At 51.8% G+C, this 18135-nt stretch overlaps 1 protein-coding gene and 2 long non-coding RNA genes across 6 annotated transcripts in view; 2 read left to right on the top strand and 1 right to left on the bottom strand.

The window, feature by feature from the left end:
• Positions 1-13785, top strand: part of LOC308061820 — a 30610-nt gene extending 16825 nt beyond the window's left edge. The window contains exon 5 of one of the 2 annotated variants that reach the window (XR_013927360.1): positions 13591-13785. This is a non-coding gene — a long non-coding RNA (uncharacterized lncRNA). Of the gene's footprint in view, positions 1-3571; positions 3826-13590 lie in introns of those variants that run through there. The other variant, XR_013927361.1, reaches the window with a different exon arrangement.
• Positions 439-14208, bottom strand: ATCAY (ATCAY kinesin light chain interacting caytaxin). Of its 3 annotated transcripts, none has more exons than XM_080382317.1 (13): positions 13798-14208; positions 11857-11986; positions 7356-7420; positions 6771-6992; positions 5820-6005; positions 5033-5135; positions 4354-4485; positions 3836-3922; positions 3243-3341; positions 2930-2965; positions 1992-2027; positions 1206-1238; positions 439-630 (listed from the first exon to the last, which is right to left on the bottom strand). In XM_080382317.1, exons 2-13 carry the CDS (start codon positions 11931-11933, stop codon positions 621-623), a joined length of 1086 nt encoding a protein of 361 aa, XP_080238443.1. In that variant the 5' UTR covers positions 11934-11986; positions 13798-14208; the 3' UTR covers positions 439-620. The 3 variants fall into 3 exon arrangements, with proteins under 3 accessions (XP_080238443.1, XP_080238442.1, XP_080238444.1); XM_080382316.1 differs by having other exon boundaries at positions 1206-1241; positions 13798-14207; XM_080382318.1 differs by lacking the exons at positions 11857-11986; positions 13798-14208 and adding an exon at positions 9529-11840 and having other exon boundaries at positions 1206-1241.
• A 174-nt stretch (positions 14209-14382) lies between these two features.
• The window catches only part of LOC308061821, a 29979-nt gene continuing 26226 nt past the window's right edge, over positions 14383-18135 (top strand). Inside the window, exon 1 of the long non-coding RNA XR_013927367.1 lies at positions 14383-15231. This is a non-coding gene — a long non-coding RNA (uncharacterized lncRNA). The remainder of the gene's footprint in view (positions 15232-18135) is intronic.

Raw genomic sequence — 18135 nt, 5'->3', positions numbered from 1 at the left:
GTCAAGGCTGGAATAGGTGCCTAGACCAGTGGGCACTTGGTATTTTCAGGAAGAAACATACACTGGCAATAGAAAGGACAAAAATGCACTCTTTTCATGGCCTGGATTAGATATTCCCTGGGGCAGTGGCTGTTGTAACGTTGTATGGAGGAAACTGGCTGTGCAGTTTAAAGCAAAATGTCTCAGTGCTGGCCAGCAGCAAGTTAGGGGAAGGGTTTATAATTTAAACAAAAAATATATCTCTTTCTGGGCTGGTGACTAATGGACTACAGGATGCTCTTAACTTACTAAGGGTAAATATGGTATCTATTTGCACTACTTAATAGCTCTCCACAGACCATTATTGAAACACACTGGAACCTGTCCTGAAAAGTGCTATTCTTGGCTTGCTTTGCGGGTTTTTTTTGTTTTTGTTTTTTTTTTTTTTTTTTTTCCTTAAAAGTAAGATGTTTCCAAAAATTTTTAAGGACTTTGCATCTTGGAGACAGGGGAGGCAGGCTCCATGATCTTACAGAACTTGGAATAAGATGGCGACAAGGTCTTATACCAAAAGGTCATTTACGTGGGTGACTGCCAGGCTGTGTCATTCTTCTTCTCCATTCATTCCACTCTACTTCGATTCATGACATACTGGGAAGGAACAGAAAGACAGTTATTTTTAGAAAGCAAATTGTAGCAAAAATGTTATTCCCACTATGTAAAAAAATGTTTGGGTGTAATCCTCTACAAAAGAGTATCAAAGCCAAAGATAATGTCATTCATAGCTTTAATGGGCTTTCTTCTTCGCTAAGGACTCTTCCTGAGTGCACGGGACCATGAAAAAGTTACTGTAGGGTAAAGGAAGGCAGTAAGGGCCCATGTGCACACCTTTACCATGTGGTAAATGCCAGGTAAATTATGGAGGGACAGCTTTTCTCAAGTGCCTCCGCAGCAGCTGCAGCTGTGAGCAGTCCCTGCTTTGGGACAGCCTGCAGTGGTTGCAGCTGTGGCTGCAGCCACCCTGCAGCGGGGTGAAGGTGCCCCCAGCTTCCCGGGTTGGCATCCCACTGCTGCAAAGTGGCTGATGCCTCTTCTGTGCTAGGTGAGTGGCACCGGGCTAAAGAGGTCCTGAGTCTAATCCAGTCTTGCCTTTCCTGTAAGCGGGTTACAAATGCAATGAAATCTATCACATGGAGACAAACAAAGGAGTGAGGGGCAAATCAAACCTGGTTTCTTGATCCTCTGCTGGGGGCACAGGCCTGCTTGGAAGAGAAACAGCAAAACAACAAGTGAGTCTCCATCACAAATGAACCACCCTCTCTTCTGGCCCTGAGGTCCCACTAGTTTTTCAGAATATTTCAGACATCCAATGGACCTTGTCAATTTTGATCAAAGCTCCTTTTTCTCTGGGAAGAGAATAGCAGAAATATGCCCTGTTCCCCCTCAGGAGCTAGTTAGATAGAATAAAAAAAGAGAGGCTATGTCACTCTGAAGCAGAGCCAAATTCAGGCCAAATTATCCTGGCATTGGATTTCGACACTGTCTTACAAACCTCCTTAGAATTTTCCTCCCCATCTCATGTTACAGCCTCATATCTTGCCTTTACGCACACCCAAGATGCGCCTGACAGCAGAATTCAGCCCTCTGCATTGCACCGTCGTGCAAATGCTACAACTGAATGTCAGGAGAATGTTCGCCAGTGCCTCTGGCTCTGGTCCACGACCAAACACGTTCTCTAGCTTTACAGAGGTCAAAAGCCACATTGGGAACCCATTCGCATAGGTGAAGGTCAATAACATCACAAAAATGACGGCACAGGGAGCAGTTATAGAGAGGAGAGGCTTTATTAGTCCCCAGACACTTTAGAAGTGTCCTCCTGGGGTCCAAACATCTCCTGAGATGGCAGAGCCTGGCTCACCAGGTAGTACTGCCAAACAACAGGGCCATTCTCATCACCAAAGACAGTCTAAGATATTTTGTAAGGGAAGGATAAATAAAAAAAGCATAGCTACCTTTCCTTCTCAGCCATATCTTGTTTCTCTTCTGCCCTGTAAACACAAGTCACATTTGAAATCCATGACCTAGAGGCTAGCAGCATGGAAGGGTGACGTACCCAAGGACTTTCTGGGGAGACAGCTGGACCTCAGACAGGTTACCGGTCTGGTCAGAGGTGACCGTTAGCTTTCTGTCCCCATGATAACTGACGCCTTGATAATCCCAGTGCTCTGGGGATGCCTCTGTTGGCCCTCGAGGGAGGCAGCGGGCTGATTTGGGCTGGTCAACTCGCTTTTCAGTAGCTAATGGACTGAATCCTCCTGAACCGGCATCTCCCGTCCAGTTCAGCGGCACGAGGAGGAGCTGTTACAGCACAGCGCTCTTGTGCTGACCCAGCTGGTCGTGCCTCTGTCCCTGACTGCCTTTTGCTTTTAGAAGAGCTGACTTATCACTGTTTATGGCCACCACTTCTAACCTACATCACCAGTGATGTAATGGGTCTAGAAAATGAAACAAAACAAACTGTAAACTAATGGCCCTCTTTATGCCACTCCAGCAGAATGAAGTGGCTTTTAAAATAAGCACTAGCTCCCACTTTAAGGTCAGTTTGCACAGTCATGTGGGGAGAATGTGCCAATTTTATACATAAGAGTGATTTCTGGTGACCTTTGCTAGCACATATGGTGCATGTTCAGGATGCATGCACTTGTGGGGTTAAGAGCAATGGTTCTGTGGATAAATAACCTTTTAATCAAGCTTCTCCTCCCTCCTGCAGCTTTTGCTGATTTTAAGCAAATCAGTAGAAAGTAAGCATAGGCTGTGTGGGATAGCAAGGTAGGATGAACACAGAATTGACGGATTGTGACACAAATAATGATGAGAGAAAGCAAAAACAACCCAAGAAAATGAACCCACCATTTATCTCTGCTCCCTGCTGTCCCCCCAATAATTGTACCTTTCTTTTCTGGCCTTGATCCTCTCTTCTTCATATCTGCAACAAACAGGAAACATTCTTTAAATGTTACCCAGTCAGGACTGTTCACTTTCAGTAAAATGCAACGTTTGCTTTGAAGGTAACAGAAACTGCAACCTGGCACAGCGCGCAGGTTCTTGCTTGGCACCGGTGTAGGAGCGAGCTAAGGCTTGTGCCCCAGGCTCTGCCTTTCTAGCATGTGGGTTTTGACTCCACACAAAATCCTGCTACAGAGGATTTCTGTCCTGCGCCTCCTCAGAGCTACACGTGCCCCCACGGCCCCCCTGATACTCACTGTAAGACGCAGTCTGGAATCTGCACATGCTCCATTGGTATTAGTTGCTCCAGTTCCTCCAGGCTGTGAACATACTGGATCTTATTGATAAACTTCACACTGGCAGAGAGAGAGAGAGAGAGTGTGTGCTTGAGGTCTTGTTTTGATGTTCTCTCCGTAGGAAGTCAGAATTTTCCTGATAGAAACAGGGAGTTCTGCATCTCTGTATCCTCTGTAGTCTGCGTGTACCCATCTCCTCCAGAGCTAATATGCTGATGACTAAAAATTGTGGTGTGATGCCCTGTTACTGTACCTCCTTTGCTTTGACCCCCACCTCTCAATATCTGTAGGAGGGAAAAAGAACCACCACTTCTGCACATCCCACTAAATCTTTACACGCTATCCACTGGGACAAGCCTTGATCTTCATCCAGACCACCACAATGTCTCCTAAAACCACCTCTGGGGTTGTCCTTGGAAGTATCAGAGAGATGTAAGACAAATGATGAACAGTCTCAGCTTGGTCACTACTGGTTAAAGGTGAGTTTAAGATCTAATTTGTGAGATTAAACTCCCACTCCAAAACAGCCAAGTTTGGGAACATGGTATATTTACCTGATGAAGGGTCTGGATATAGCCAGCACTGTCCGAATAAACCACGAAGGATGCACAATTATCAATGCTTTGAGGTTTTTACGCAGCCTGTGGAAAAGCCAGGGGACAGAAAGTCAGATTCAGAGTAGCTTTTCTTAAACTCACCTGTAATGTATCAGGGCACTAATCAGCAACTAATGACGCTCACCAGCCCCAGCTGGGTGGCTCCATGCAAAAGCCCTGCCCATGGCCTTAGGAACCCTATTTAAGCAGACCTGGCAGGCTGCAGGAGCACTGCTTTGCTTGGATGCTGTGTTAGCCTCATCTCTGGGAAGGTGCTTGTGGTGGAAGGAGGGAGAAGAGGAAAAGAGGAGAGTGTGAAGTAAGTCAGAAAGCTGTCCTAGAGGAAGAAAGTACAGAGTCGGGGGAGGAAGGAAGGAAGGAAGGAGGGGTGGCTGGGAAGGCTGCAAGGAAGCAGTGGGAGAGATGTGGGAAGAGGCCTGGGAAGAATGAAGAGGCAACACCAACAGGATTCTCACCTTCTGTCTATCATCTGATAGCATTTCTTCAGCCAGCCAAGGCCTGGCATCCTCCTCCGGGGTGTTGCTCCGTTTAGGTACACGATCATGTAGTCCTCAGCCACCAGCAGCTCCAGGCTACTGATCACGTATCTGTTGGGTGGTGGTCAAAAGCAATGGGAACATAAGACTCAGAAAAGGTCCCTTGAGGTTTTTTCAAGTGCCTGTGTGTCATCCCAAAAGGCACCCAGGCCCTTTCTTTGTAGACCTTGGAATAGGTTTCGGATTCTCCTGGCATCTCTGCAGGATGCCTGGGGGTATTTCTCAGGGATCACTGTACTTGTTAGCATAGCACATACACTGATGCCATCCCTGCGCCATTCTTCTGCCTAGCAGTAGTATCTACCAGCTGTTCGGTGTTGTATGCATATGTTCTAGCCTGGTAGTGAGTCCATCACTGGCATAATTAACGCTGAATGTTTGAATACTTTGACTTATTGAACTTGGATGCAAATGCTGTGGACAGTGTCTCACCCAGTGATGCTTCAGTCTACAACTGCACACTGGGTACCCTTGGTCTGGATTCAAACTATTTCCAGCTGGGGTTCCTGATGCAATGAATACATAGAATCTCTTTTCCCAGAGCCTGAGTTACCTTCCTTGCCCTCCTCCCCCTCACAGACCTTGACCGGTCACTTACAGGAAGAGATTCTCCATGATGTAGTGGTAATCGGCCAGGTTACTGTCTGGGAGATAGCAGGCAGCAAAGACAATGATGGCATTGAGACCTTCTCCATAGTATCCTGGGAAATAAAGATACAGGCAGCATCAGTGACGCTTTCTGGGGGAGATGCAAGAGCTTAAGGAGAAAAACAGCAGCAAAGGTGTATTGTCAGCTTTGGGCCTGGGCTGGTTTTTGTGCCTCTGTTCAGCTCTAGGTAAGTGCTGGTGCATTTGTCCTTCTTGTGGACCTTTTTCACAAGTAGATCTGCCTCTGATCCTGATTGTGGCTATAACATACACATGAAGCTCAGGGAAGGAATTTAAGTGTGCCAAAGCACGGAGCTGCGAGTTTTGCCCTTGGTGGTTGTTTGGCTTTGCTCAGGTTTCAGACAGGTCACTAATTTGATACATGGACTGTTAGCTGTGCCACCAGCTCCGGCACTCAGCCACAGAGGGAGTAAGCGCCCACAGCCCCTTCATCACGGGCGATGCTTACTTGCACCTAGCTGAGAGTCAGGGTATATTCAGTCTTGCTCAGAGCCAGCATTATCTCTACTCTTGTTTATTGAAACATTGCTACATGGCTATATGTTTTTTGGCACGAGTGGGGTGCTTTTGTGTTTAGCTGCCACGTAGTTGCGCAAAACTAACAGCAATTTTTCCCTGAAGACAATCAAAGCAATCAGTCAATGATTCCCTCCGGCTTAACAAAGATGGGCTGAAAGAAATCCACCGAGCCAGGATGAGGCCACCCTCTCCCTCACCTCCGTGTGTCACCACTCTCATGTAGGGTTTGATCATCTGGAGGTCGATGCGGTGTTCCTGCTCTCCAATGATGACAGTCCTCCAGAGCCGCCCGTTAGTAGCACTCCCATCTTCTGTCCCGCCATCCCCAAACAGGTCTGCGCTGTCCCCAGGCATGTTCTTGGCTGTGGCTACAGGAGTGTCATCTGGAAAAGGGACAAATATTTTTGCCTTTAATATAATGTATGAAGAGGCTCTGCAAGAGCTTTGGTGCACAATAAGAGACAATGACAACCACAGGCTGAGGATCATCTGTTTCATCTACAGCTTTGAGCTGTGTAAGTTTGTAGTTCTTAATAATTTTGCTCCACGGCCAAATTGCAATGGAAATAAGCTTAACATCTCACACTGCTTATAGTACCTGCAGTCCCAGGTCAGGCACTGGGCTTTTTGCTGGATCTTCCTTCAGATCCATCTATGCTGGCTGAAGAGGGCATCACCTGTGCCACTTGTCTTCTGACCTGCTAGCAGAGCTGCTTGCAAGAATCCTTCTTAGCCTGAGCCAGTCAAAATCAGCCAGGTTGGCAAAGACCATGTTATTCAAGAAGTTTGAACGTTCACATGACAGCTCTGCTGGCTCTAGCAGGCATCACCTTCCAGCCGGGGGGGTGGCCCAGCTGCAGCTGGAAGGGAATGTTTGTCTACAGCCTTGTGCCTTCTCCTCGGTTAAGGCTACTCTGATGTTTGCAAGTCCCTGAACTACTTCTGCCCACCCTATCCCTGGATGGAAGTGCTGAGATAGCTGGGGTCCTAGTGGGACAGATGCTGTGTGGAAGATGGGGCTTGGCTGTGCTTTGCTGCTGGGAAAGTTGATCCTCAGCTGCTGATGCTGAGTGGTGTCAAAAGTGATTAAAATGACGCTAAAAAAAGCTCCAGCCCCTGCAAACGTTCACCCAGAACCAGCCTTTTACCTTCCCATTCCAGTTCATTCCCGTTCCCCAGGAATTCGAGGGAATCTGTCTCATCAGGTGTTTCGATATCATCCACGTTAATGTCCAGGTCATCTGGTGTGTCCAGGAAGTCATCGGAGAGAATGGAGCCTTCACTCTGGTCCAGGGAAATGTTGATTTCAGGTGCAACAAGTGTCTTCCGTTTCCGATGCGCCCCATTAAAGTTTAATGTATTTGGGGGAGCTGGAGTTAAAAGGAAAATAGCTGACAGGTTGTCCTTGTCCTGTGTCCTTAGCACAAGACATGGTGCTTTCATTATGCATCTTTCAGACTATGGTCCTGGAAGCTAAGGGTGGTGGGTCATAGCTGGGATGTACTGGGTGCCTGCAGGTATGGCTGGATTAAATTCCCAACGCTTCTGACATACCCATGTCCTCCCCCAGCTTCTCGTGAAAGGTTAGCAAATTTAAATCTCTGCTGGTTTCCTCTCCCACATGGGAATTTTTGCAGATACTCCAAGGGAACTGGCTTTTGCCCTAACAGCAAGCTGCTGTTCCCATTGGCTTCTTTTCCTTTGAACTCCTGATAAGGCAGGCTGGTACTTACAGGATGTATTCTCATCTTCTGTAGGGCTGCCCAGTGACTCCATCCCCGTCTCTTCTGGGAGAGGTCTGCAGGCAAGCCAAGATGCAGAGGTAAAAAGGGAGGAGATAACAAGTGATGTTTAGGAGAAAGTCACTCCATGGCAGGCAGTGGAGAGAACTGGGGACATCAGGGAAAAACAGGCAACCCCATGTGCGCTCTGCCCTTTCCCTCTTACCTATGAGCTCAGCCTGAGCAGTACCCTCAGGTGACTTGCCCAAGAGCAACCCAGCAGCTGGGCTTTCTTGCTGCAATACTGTGCAATCCCTGCTAACACCCGAACCATCCCTGCATTTCTCCCCTAGTACATCCCTCATGCTGCCATTCAGCCAAGAGGCTGGAAAATCCAGCCAGGGACATGGGAACAAATCCTGTCCCCAGAAGAGCCTGGTAACATCCTCATTCTCTCCATATTATCCCCATTTTTATCTCTGCCAGAAGTTTGAGAGGCAGTGCCAAGCTCTAGGGCTCTGGGGTACCAGGGAACATATTCTGCAGTCAGTACTTTGCCTGTATCCTGTTCCCTGCACAGCACAGGCAATGCAGCGGGCTGCCCAGCCAGTCTGGCAGTTCCCAAGCCAGGTGGGGGGTGCTTTGATCCCAGCAGCAGCTGAGCTAGCAGCGGAGGCTTAGCACAAGAGCACTTTGCGCTCTCTGCCAATGGTTTTGTAAAGTGCATCTTGCTTTCTGCCACAGGCCCTGGCTGCAGCAGAGCACAACTTTATCCAGCGCAGCTGCCTCCTGAGGCTGTAGTGACTTTGCCCTAAGACAGGCGGTGGTCGAGGCAAGGGTCAAACCTAAGTGTGAACCCAGAACTGTCACCCCATCCTCACCTCAGCCCTCACCCGACAAAAGCTGACTGTGATACCCAGACCCTGCTGAGGTCTGGAAGCCGGCTTGCCCTCAGCTAAGATGCAGGCAGCAACGCTCAGACCTGTAGCTTGGAGCCAGGACCCACCGCTGCCTTCCTGGGGCTCCAGGAGTTGTAGCTTCTCATGCCTGGCTCCTGCACCCTCCTCGTATAAATCACCATGCCTCCAGCCGGAGGCTAGAGGTATTGATTGATTTAAAAGTTGGCTTGCCTGTATAGATGCTAATGCCAAACCTCATTACGCGGCTGTCACCCTTTGGAAACTGCAGCGTTGCTCCTGACCCATGTTGGGGTAAGTGAAGCCAGGATCTGGCCCCCAGTACTGCAGTGAGGAGCCCCAGCTGGTGACTGAGCAGTGTACTGCCCACCCTCAGCTGGAGTCTTCTATGGACAATCTTCCCCTTAATTTGGGCTGGGACTTGTGCCTGTCCTCTGGCATTAGCTGGGTTTGAAACTTCTTGCACAGCTTGACCAAACCCCAGCAACCCCATGGCAAGTTCATGTTGTCAAAGGTCTGCCTAAAAGGGTTCTGAGCCATTCGTGTTTCACCTGCCCCTTGCTGGAAGCTCTCCCTTGACACAGGGAAGGGCTCATCCCTCCAAGTGTAAAATCCTGGGTGCTGGGACAGCCCTGGGGTGAAACGGGGATAAACCCCACCAATTTTAAGGCAGCGCTGTAAGGGGGGCGGGGGGGTGTGTGTGTGGGGTGGATAAACCCCACCAGTTTTAAGTCCAGCAGCTGCTGAGGTCCAGCGAGACAGCAGGGGGGAGACTGATGGGGACCGGTACTTCCCAGTCCGCAGGGGGATACAGCCTCGCTCTGCCCTGCAAAGGCTCCTCTTCTTGCTGCCATGACACCAGAGCCACCAGCCAAATTAAACCCTATAAATATTTAGATTAAGGGATAATCCTCTCCTAGCTGGTTATTGTATATTTATGAGTGTTGAAGACCTGATCAAAGGCGCTTGCTCCTTGCTCGCGGGTGCAGCACCTGGACCCCGTGGGCTGCCACGATATTCCTGAGCGGTCAGAGACACCCCTCTGCCCCCTGCCAGCTTCTCCCCCTCCCTTCGGCTTTTGTCTGGAAGGGGTCGGGCTGGTTGTTTGTCCGGCTGGGAGCTGGCGCCTGGCACAGCTCGGTGAGGCAGCATCACAGGGCCCAGCTGTACCCCGGGTACGTGCTGCACAGGCACCCCGCGCTCTGGTGCTAGCAGCCATTTACAAAAAGCGGTTCAGAAGTCAGAGGTGAAGAAAAAGGCTTTCTTACCTTCCCAAAGGCTGCTCGGATCACTGCCTCCCAGTCTTTCCCGTAAATCTTCCTTCCCAAACGCAGCTAGCCCCGGATGCCAAATTTTCTGAATGAAGCAGGTTTTCTAGGGGACGGGTGCCACCATTTTGCTCTCTGCTGCCAGCATGCTGCCCTGCTTCCCTCTGCCAGCACCTTCTCTCGGGCCCCAGCCAGCCCGAGCCTTCACTGACCGTGATCCGATGGATTCATGGATTCGTGATGGAGTGAGCATGCTCCTGTATCCGCCCCGCTGCACGCTACAGCATCATTGCAGGACAGCACTTGCACCAACAGCTGAGACACTGTCAGCAGGAGGCTGAACCCTGGGGGGAGCAGCAGGAGGGGGACCCTTTCCTCCCCGCTTGCCCAGCGCCTTGGCGCTGCACCTTTGCAACCTGCAAGGCAGGAGCTTGCTCTGCAGATCAGCTTCTCAGGGAGGGGTGGGAATGTCACCTTGTGTCCTTAATGAGCAGCTGAATTCAGTTTCCCCAGCCCAGATCTTTGTCTAGGGTATGCTTGGTTTTGGTGGTTTTTATTTTTTTTTTTTTTTTTTGTGGCAAGATTGGTTAATCACAGCTAAGCAAAAATAGCTATGCAGCAAATCATCTGCTGGAGAGCTACTGTCCCACATGCAGCAGCTTCTGCCCTATTATTTTAATGCTTCTAGGGGGAAGCATCTTGAAAATTATTATTTATTTATTTTTAACGCTAGTTAAACACAGCTGGCATTCACTCATTTGCCTAGTGGCTGTTTGGGCTCTGTTCCCCTTGCATCATTCCCGACTGAACCCCTCTGCAGCCAGTCTATCAGCAGACTGGGGAGCTTGTTCGTCGGGCTCTGGCCTTGTCCCTGCCACTGATCTGCCACCCAGCCACGGTCACATCCCTTCGCCTCTGCCTCAGCCCCCTTTGCCAGGCAGGAGTGGTGACACCCGTGTCCCGTGGTGCTGAGGGCTCAGCAGCAGAAACGCCGTTGAAGGCTGGACTGTGGCTGGGGTAAGTTCGCTGCTTGCGTGGCCAGTGTGAAATGGAGCCTGGCAGCTCCTGCTCCGAGGTGAGGGTGTGGGTTAGTGCCTGGGTGTCTGGGTGCCAGACCAGCTTTGCCCCTTTTTTCTAGGGAGCCTTGGGTCAATGCCTTCCTTTTCCTTTTCCGTACCTTGTCTGCCTTCCTACTCCATTAAGTGCTTGTCCTCGCAGTGCTCTGAGGGAGCCTTGGACTGGCAGAGCTCCATCAGCCCAAAGCTGCTCTCAGAGGAAAGAAACCCCCATCCTAGAAATCCAAGGGCTTGGCTGAGCCCACGGCTGGGGCCAGCGGAAGGACGAGCCACGTCCCGTGCGCCGGGTGCTGGGCTGGCAGACAGAGGGGTTCAGAGAGCGACGCAGCTGGGCCGGGGGTAAGTGAGCGAGGCTCATCTGCCAGCACCCAGGGACACAGGAGCCCCTTTCTAGCAGGGCTGGGGCTGTGCGTGCCCCCCCGCACAGCACACTGCGCCTCTGTCTGTGCACACAGGGGCTCTGTGGGCTGCAGGGGAATCCAGCTGCGGCTGGGCAGGATGAGACGGCCCTGAGAAGCCCCTCGGCAGCCCGCACCCAGCTGCAGCAAGGCTTGGTGTTGGCCATGCTGTGTGCGTCCCAGGAAGCTGCTGCTGGGCCACGGGCTTCAGTGCTGGATGTGTGGGGCAGTGCTGGGGTGCGGATGGGTGTGGGTGCACCCTCTGGGTGGCTGAACTCCCGTTCAGCGCACACCGACCTTATGGGGATTTTTTTGGGCGCTCTGTACAGTTAGTAGTCTGTGAAGACAAAAGCTGCCGCTGTGGCACCTTCCATCACCCACATGTCATTTCCTACAAGATTTGCAGCCATTTAGGTTCTGCCTGTCAGTTTGAGCGGTCATTGCATCCCGATGACTCTGCATCCTGTGGCAAATCCCTGGCAAAGCAGCATTGCTCTGTTTGGGGAGACACTGCTTGATCCAGAGACTGGGGAAGGAGTCCGTCCATCCATCCCTCCCTCCCTCCCTCCCTATACGCACTCATTCATCCATGCTAAGCTCCCTGTACTCTGCACCTGGCTCCTTACCCTCTCCTTGACATACTCACAGAAGGTTGCCAGAAGCCTCCCCAAAATGTTTGAGCATTCCAAGCAGCCTTGCTACAAAACGCTCTGTTCTCTGGCCAGAATCGCCCTGTTGGAGTTAAGACTCCTGTTGCCTGGGGTGGTGGTGGGAGGGACCTGTATGCTCCATGCCGTGCTGGTTTCTTACAGGAAGAAACAAAATTCTCCCTGGCTTTTATGGGGGGAACAAACCTGGGGAAGTCCTCGTCTTGCCACTCTTCCTTCACATCCACGTTTTCCATCCGCAAAGTGGCTTCGGTGGTCCCCATCGTACTCAGAGCTGGGGTGGCTGCACAGCGGTTCCCCTGGGGAAGGGCTCAGGCTGGAAGTGGAAGGCAGAGAGGCTGGCATTGAGCATCATGGCCGGGGAGCGTTCATCCGAACCATTCAGGGCGGGTGTGCTGGTGCTGTGCTCCGCAGAGAAGCAGCGTGATAGCTGCTTGCTTTGCAAAAGCAACAAGGCAAGGACAAGGGGGTTTGTGGCTACTTGACACACTTTGGACAAGGAGGAGGGGGGGGGGTGTTGGCCCTGGATCAAAGCAATAGCTATCTCTCTGCTCGGTTGTGACCTTAGCTCTTCTCCCTGAGGATCAACACTGTCTGGGCTGATGTCTGCCTGCTTTTCCCTTGCTACTTCTCTTCCAATCCTCATCTCAGCATAAAGAAGCACCTCTGCTGAGGCAAATGAAATGTGGCTAAAAGGAAAAAGAAGAGCGAGCTCCTCCAAGGCTGGCTTCAGGTTGCCTTGGCAGTAGCACGTTTCCATTTTACTGGCCTGGGCAGAAGTTAATGGCTGTGGTTTTGCTGAGAAATTCCTGACTACTGGTGTCTGGTCTGTGCTCCATCCCCATGCTTCTCCCCGCACCCAGAGAGAAACTGTGGAGGGTGAGGAGGCCTTCACAGGATGGTGAATAACCTTCCAGACCCCTGAAGAATTTGCATCCCTGTCTTGCTCCCCAGGTAAACGAAAAACGATGCCAAAAAACTGGAGCACCTCAAACGGAGGCAGGTGCTGCTCCTCAGCTGCTTCTCTCCTGCAGTGCCAGGAGCAGGACCGGCTCCGACCCAGCGAGCCTGGTTCTCACCCATCCTAACACCGCGGCAGCACAAGGGGCCCTGAGGACCATGTGTGTTTGCTGTCACTAGAAGGTTCCTGCGCCGCCAGCCAGCACAAATCAACCCCTTGTACCCATTTCCCACGGCCTGCAGCCCCTCACAGGGTGCGTCAGGGCTCAGGACCAGTCCTTGCAGGGCTGGGTCTGCTCAGAGGGAGCAGGGATGCTGCTTTCGGCTGGATGCTGCCCCTGGGCCCGAGGGGACAAGGTCAGCTTTTAAATCAGCTCGTGTGCTGGGCACGTGCATTAACCCATCCACTGCAGGGCAGCTCTGAACGTCCTTCCCGAGCTGAGCCTTCACAATATAAACATGTCCAGGCACTGGCCTGGATAGTAACACATATGTTTTTTTGGGGATAAGGGAGCTAGGGTGATTTCCCAAGTGGATGGGGCTGCTCTGCCTCTCCCCTGGTGTCAGGAAAATCAGCATCTAGCAGTTCGACCCATTGCTATAAGGCTCTTCTAGACAGCCAGTGCTTTTACTGCTTCCTTTGGATGCTTCTATTTACAGAGGGTGTCGCTGGTGATGATCTGGAGGAAGATAAATCTGTCTGTCTGTATCTGCTTTAAAGGAATGAAGCTACATAGAGGCCTGAGTAAATCCAGCATCTGACTTTATTACAGGCACTGGCAGAGATAGCAATGAGAGCAAAGAGCTGGCTGCGAGCGTCGTAGGGTGCGCTCCCTGCCCGGCATCTCTCAGCCTTTCCTCCCAGCACATCATGTATTCTGTCCTCAGCCCCACGCCTGGCTGCATGCGATGCCCATGCATGGTCACGTATGTCTCCATTTTTTATTTCCCTACATGCAGGCAAAGGAGATACCTTGGGGCTCAGAGAGCCCCCACCTTCCCTCCCTCCTCCCCACCGCTGTCATCTGCTTTCTGCTAACCCTGAAGGCATCATGGAGGGAAGAAGAGAAAGGAAAGATACCAATGCAAATCCTGGGCTGGAGTCTGACGTTTCTTAATGTCAAACATTGCCCGGCAGTATGGAAGCCCAGATGATGCTGTACTCACCGATGCTTGTGGCTAATGAGGAACAAAGAAGATCCTGCCTGTAGCCCAGCTAGGCATTCCTCCCCGCAGAACCGGGCTGCTCAGGGGGTCCAGCGCCTGGATCCGGGTGCAGATGTGTGCAGCTTCCTCAGCGGAGGAGCACGGGGACGCATCTAGGTCGGCCTTTCTCGCAGCAGCCGTTGCTTTGTGATTTGGATTTTGTTGGGGGGGCGGAATTGAGGGCAGTTACTCGTATTCTTCCATGGCTGCTCCTCCTCCGCTGCCTCCCTCCCCTCCAAGGTATTTTATTATTATTTTCTGCTTGCAGCTGGTAAGCCTTAGCTCTCTTAAGTCAGCTAATCATACTGCTTTTGTGTGTGAGGAGGATGGCGGCGGTGGTGGTGACAGGGAGGGGGGTGTTATGGAGGATGGGTGGAGAGAGGAGCTGCAGGCACCCCCCTTTTGGTGCCACCCCCCCGCCAATGGGCTGCGCGGTACCAGTATCTCCCTGCTCTCTTCCTCCGGGTGAGTGATGCTGCCAGGGGCTGAGCGCACAGCCTCCTTGCTGCGCTCAGTGGGAGCCAGGGATGCCCGTCATCCAGCAGGATCTGGTCCTAGAGGAGGCGTGGGAGCTGGGGAGGGGTGGGTGAGAAGGGGAGGGCTTTTTAACACAGTGTATCATTCACTGAGAAAGTAAAAGGTGGCCTCCGCGTGTGCTAGGATGCAGGATTTAATGGTCCATCTTGCCTTGCACATGCAAAACTTGTTTGTAACCTAAACCTTAGGCACTGGTCTCGCTTCTGGTGCTGGGGCTGTACAGACAGACCTGACAGATGGTCATTCTTGCGCTGGGAGATCAACTCCTGTTCCTTGCTTCCAGGGCGTCTGCAACTGCATCAAAGCCTGACACCTTTGCTTGGTTCCTTTGCAAACCTAGAAGTGAATGAAGAAGCAGTGATTTTTCACCTGCTCCAGCCTTGGGCTCCCACGCCTGCTTCTGATTCCTGAGCTCCAGCAAGCAGCCTCCCCTCCAGCTCAGGCCAGAGCCTCTGCTAGAGGCAGAGTTAGTTTGATGATGTCTGCAGTCACAAGTCCCCCTCATGCGTGCATCGAGTGGCCAGCATGCTTGGTGCTGTGCAAAGATGAAGGTAGCTCTGGCTTTAGCTACACCAGTGAAGGAAGAGTGAGGGTTTGTCTTCTGAGTCATAGCAGAAATGGTCGGAGGGAGGACATTGATTATATCACTGACAGAGCAGGACTGTGAAGTCAGCCTGTGCCTGCTGCCCTGGGATTTTCCTGTTACCCTCTGCTAATGATGCATTTGATTTTTCTTTTCAGGGCTGCTCGGTGGGAAGAGGAGCTGCGGTGATCTGGGGGTCAAGGCAGGTGGGGAGGTGGTGGAGTGCTGTGTGCTGGAAGCCGGAGTCTACCTATTGCACCCCTCTTTCTGTTCTGGTAAGAGTGGAGTCCTGTCTTGGTCCTGGCTGTCATGCAGCCCTCTCATGCAGTCTCGGCATGGTGCAAGGGCTCTCCAGCAGTGCCAGCCGAAGCTTGCGGGCTCAGGAGAAGGGCTGATGTGCTGTGCCGACAAGTCAAGTCACAGTTTCACAAGGCGCACTCCGGGCTGGGCCACACCATGCTTCTCCCATCACTTCACCCATTCCATCCTCCTCCTGTAACCGTACGTCCTTGCTGGGTGCTCACATGTCCCACATGCTGGCAACCGCCTCTGGATATTTCTCATCTGGGCTTTTGGAGAGTGTCTGGATCTGTCGTCATCTCCACGTAAAGACCCCTGACGGGGTCAGGGAACAGGAGTGTGCACGGAGAGAGAGGAGAGTATGGAAATCTCACACCCCATTTATCCCCTGGACCTCCCTCTCTGGGATGCTCTGCCAGCCTCAAACATTTTAACACCCTGGCTGTTAAGAAAGACATTTTAAACACCTTAAATTTCAACCAGATGCCCAGAACCCACACAGACGTGCGCTGGTACCTCAATGGGGAGGTGGCGTGTGCCCAGCCCTTACAAACCCAAGTGCCGTAGCTTTCTGCAGACATTGTTGTTCTTTTAGGATGAGCAGCTCCTGCAGGATGAGGTGCTGAGGACAGTATTTCCTCAATCCAGTGGATGTCACCATAAAGCAAGCAGCACACATCAGTGCTAGCCAAACACTGGCAGCTCCTAGCCATGTGTTCGGTCAGCCTTGAGGTGGGGTATCCCTGGCTTGCATCTCACACTCTGGGCATCCCTGAGGTCCAGGATACACAAGATACTTATGGATGCTTTAGGGATGCATTGTATTTCTTTGTGTGTGCTATGCATTAGAAACAGGAGATTCGTGGAGACAGAAGGAGATGCCAGGAAGTCTGTAACTTTTGATGGCTCCAAAGTTAATTGTCAAAGTCCACAGGGCCATCTCTGGCTAAGGTGTGAATATTTGCCTTTTACCTTCATTTTTATATGAGAATTGTTCTCGTGTTTTCCAAGGCAGCTGAAGCCCGGGAGCACACGATGACATACGGCAGCATGTGAATGCCACCTACCGGCTGCGGCTCCAGGGCTGGGGGCCGGGGTGCTGCTCCCCAGCCCCAGCACCCATGGGGGCAACCCGCTCACTGATGGGCTGGGTGAGCCCACCTCTGCTTCCCAGGTTTTGTTGGGACTCCGTTTTCTTTAAGTATTCTGGGCTGTATGAAGTGGACACTGCACCAAGTTGGTTTTCCAGCGCTGCGGTTCCTCTGGGAATTCTCCGGCGCTGAGCCCAGGTCCTGCCAGTTTGGAGGAGGCAGCAGCAAGGCAGGGGAATGGGTTGTGCAGGATCAGGTCCTGCCTGGTGCTGGCTGTTTTCCTAAGCACCTTCTACCCTCTTCCCTCCTTTCGCCTATCTCCACATGCTCCTCTCACCTGGAATAAGGTATTTTTCTGTTGATAATGTTTTGTTTTTTTTTTTCAATCTGTGAGCCAAATACTCACATGAGTTGGAGAAAAGGACGGTGTGTCACTTTTGGAAAGACACCGACTCTAATGTGAGCATCTTCCTTTTATTTTCTTGAACTTGATGCTTATTTTTAGGCAGCAAGAGCTTGTGCTGATGGGGACTTTCTGCAATCCCGCAGGTCACCAGCAGCCCGGAGGCTCCAGATTAATTTCCTACCTGTATGAACCCGTGACTGAAATTACTGGTTTGTTCCAAAGTGCTGCTGTTGTTACCGCAACGAATCCGACTGTTTCCCGTGCACTGGTGGGTCGCAGGCAGAAGCCTGATCTGGGATCTGCCACGGGGGGGCGGTGGATCCCCCCCGCCCGCGGGAATCCCGTGCTGGGGCTGAGCTGCAGGGAACGGGCTGCAGAGGTCACTTTGCACCAGGAGATGGCTGGGGCCAGCACCTGGCAGCCTCCCGGGGCCTTTCTCCGAAGGGAAAACCAGAAAAGGTGCTGCCAGCCCCAGCCTGCGCCTGCTGGCGCTTTAAAGACGGGCTGAGATGCTGTTTCCAAAAGCCGATATTGCAAAGGTGCTGCCGCTGGAGCAAGGACCTTTGCAAAGCAGAGAAGTAAGAGGTACGCACTGGGTGAACTGGGGCTCTGGGGCTTTACTGGTGGCTAAACGCAAACCCTCCCCAAATTCTGGCCAGTACAGGCTGCTGGAGCCGAGGGCTCAGCACCATCTCCGCCCCCCAGGGCTACGGCTTGTTCGCACGCTGCACACATGCAGCGTTTGCACACACGTCTGTGTGGTTCTGGGCATCTGGTTGAAATTCAAGGTGTTTAAAATGTCTTTCTTAACGGCCAGGATGTTAAAATGTTTGAAGCTGGCAGAGCATCCCAGAGAGGGAGGTCCAGGGGATAAATGGGGTGTGAGATTTCCATACTCTCCTCTCTCTCCGTGCACACTCCTGTTCCCTGACCCCGTCAGGGGTCTTTACATGGAGATGATGACAGACCCAGACACTCAAAAATGAGAAATGTCCAGAGGCTGTTCTCTTTCCCCTCCTTTTTGACAAGCTTGGGCATTTCCCAAATTTTCCCAAAGTCATTGGCATTTTTATTAAGCCTGTTGCATGGTGGTGACATGCTGAGGGTGCCCATTTTCAGTGCAAGGGGACGGTGGGCTCAAGCCTGTGGGGCTATCGAGGTCTGATGAAATGGGAAAGGAATGGGTCCCCTAATGAGCGCGATGCTCCAGCACAAGCTAAACCTCATATGATATTTCAGACAATCCACATTGGCATGGGACGTTTTGAACTGTGGGAGAAGCTCCTCAGAGTTTACACCTTACTGGACACGGAGGATGCCGGCAGGAGGTGTCAGGTCTGCAGAAATGCGGCGTGTTCAGACCAGCTGCTCGCAGGACGGCT

Source organism: Falco punctatus (assembly GCF_963210335.1).
Source record: "Falco punctatus genome assembly, chromosome: 4".
In the NCBI taxonomy this organism is placed as follows: domain Eukaryota; kingdom Metazoa; phylum Chordata; class Aves; order Falconiformes; family Falconidae; genus Falco; species Falco punctatus.
This window is presented reverse-complemented; position numbering and strand designations above follow the sequence as displayed.

Bases quoted from the DNA above. Each gene is read 5' to 3' on its own strand.
- ATCAY (XM_080382316.1), bottom strand. From the start codon at position 11,933: ATGGGGACCACCGAAGCCACTTTGCGGATGGAAAACGTGGATGTGAAG. The intron at 7,421-11,856 runs GTTTGTTCCCCC...GCTTGCCTGCAG, and splicing joins CAAGACGAGGACTTCCCCAG to ACCTCTCCCAGAAGAGACGG. The intron at 1,242-1,991 runs GTAGCTATGCTT...TTCTCTTCCAAG, and splicing joins GATATGGCTGAGAAGGAAAG to CAGGCCTGTGCCCCCAGCAG.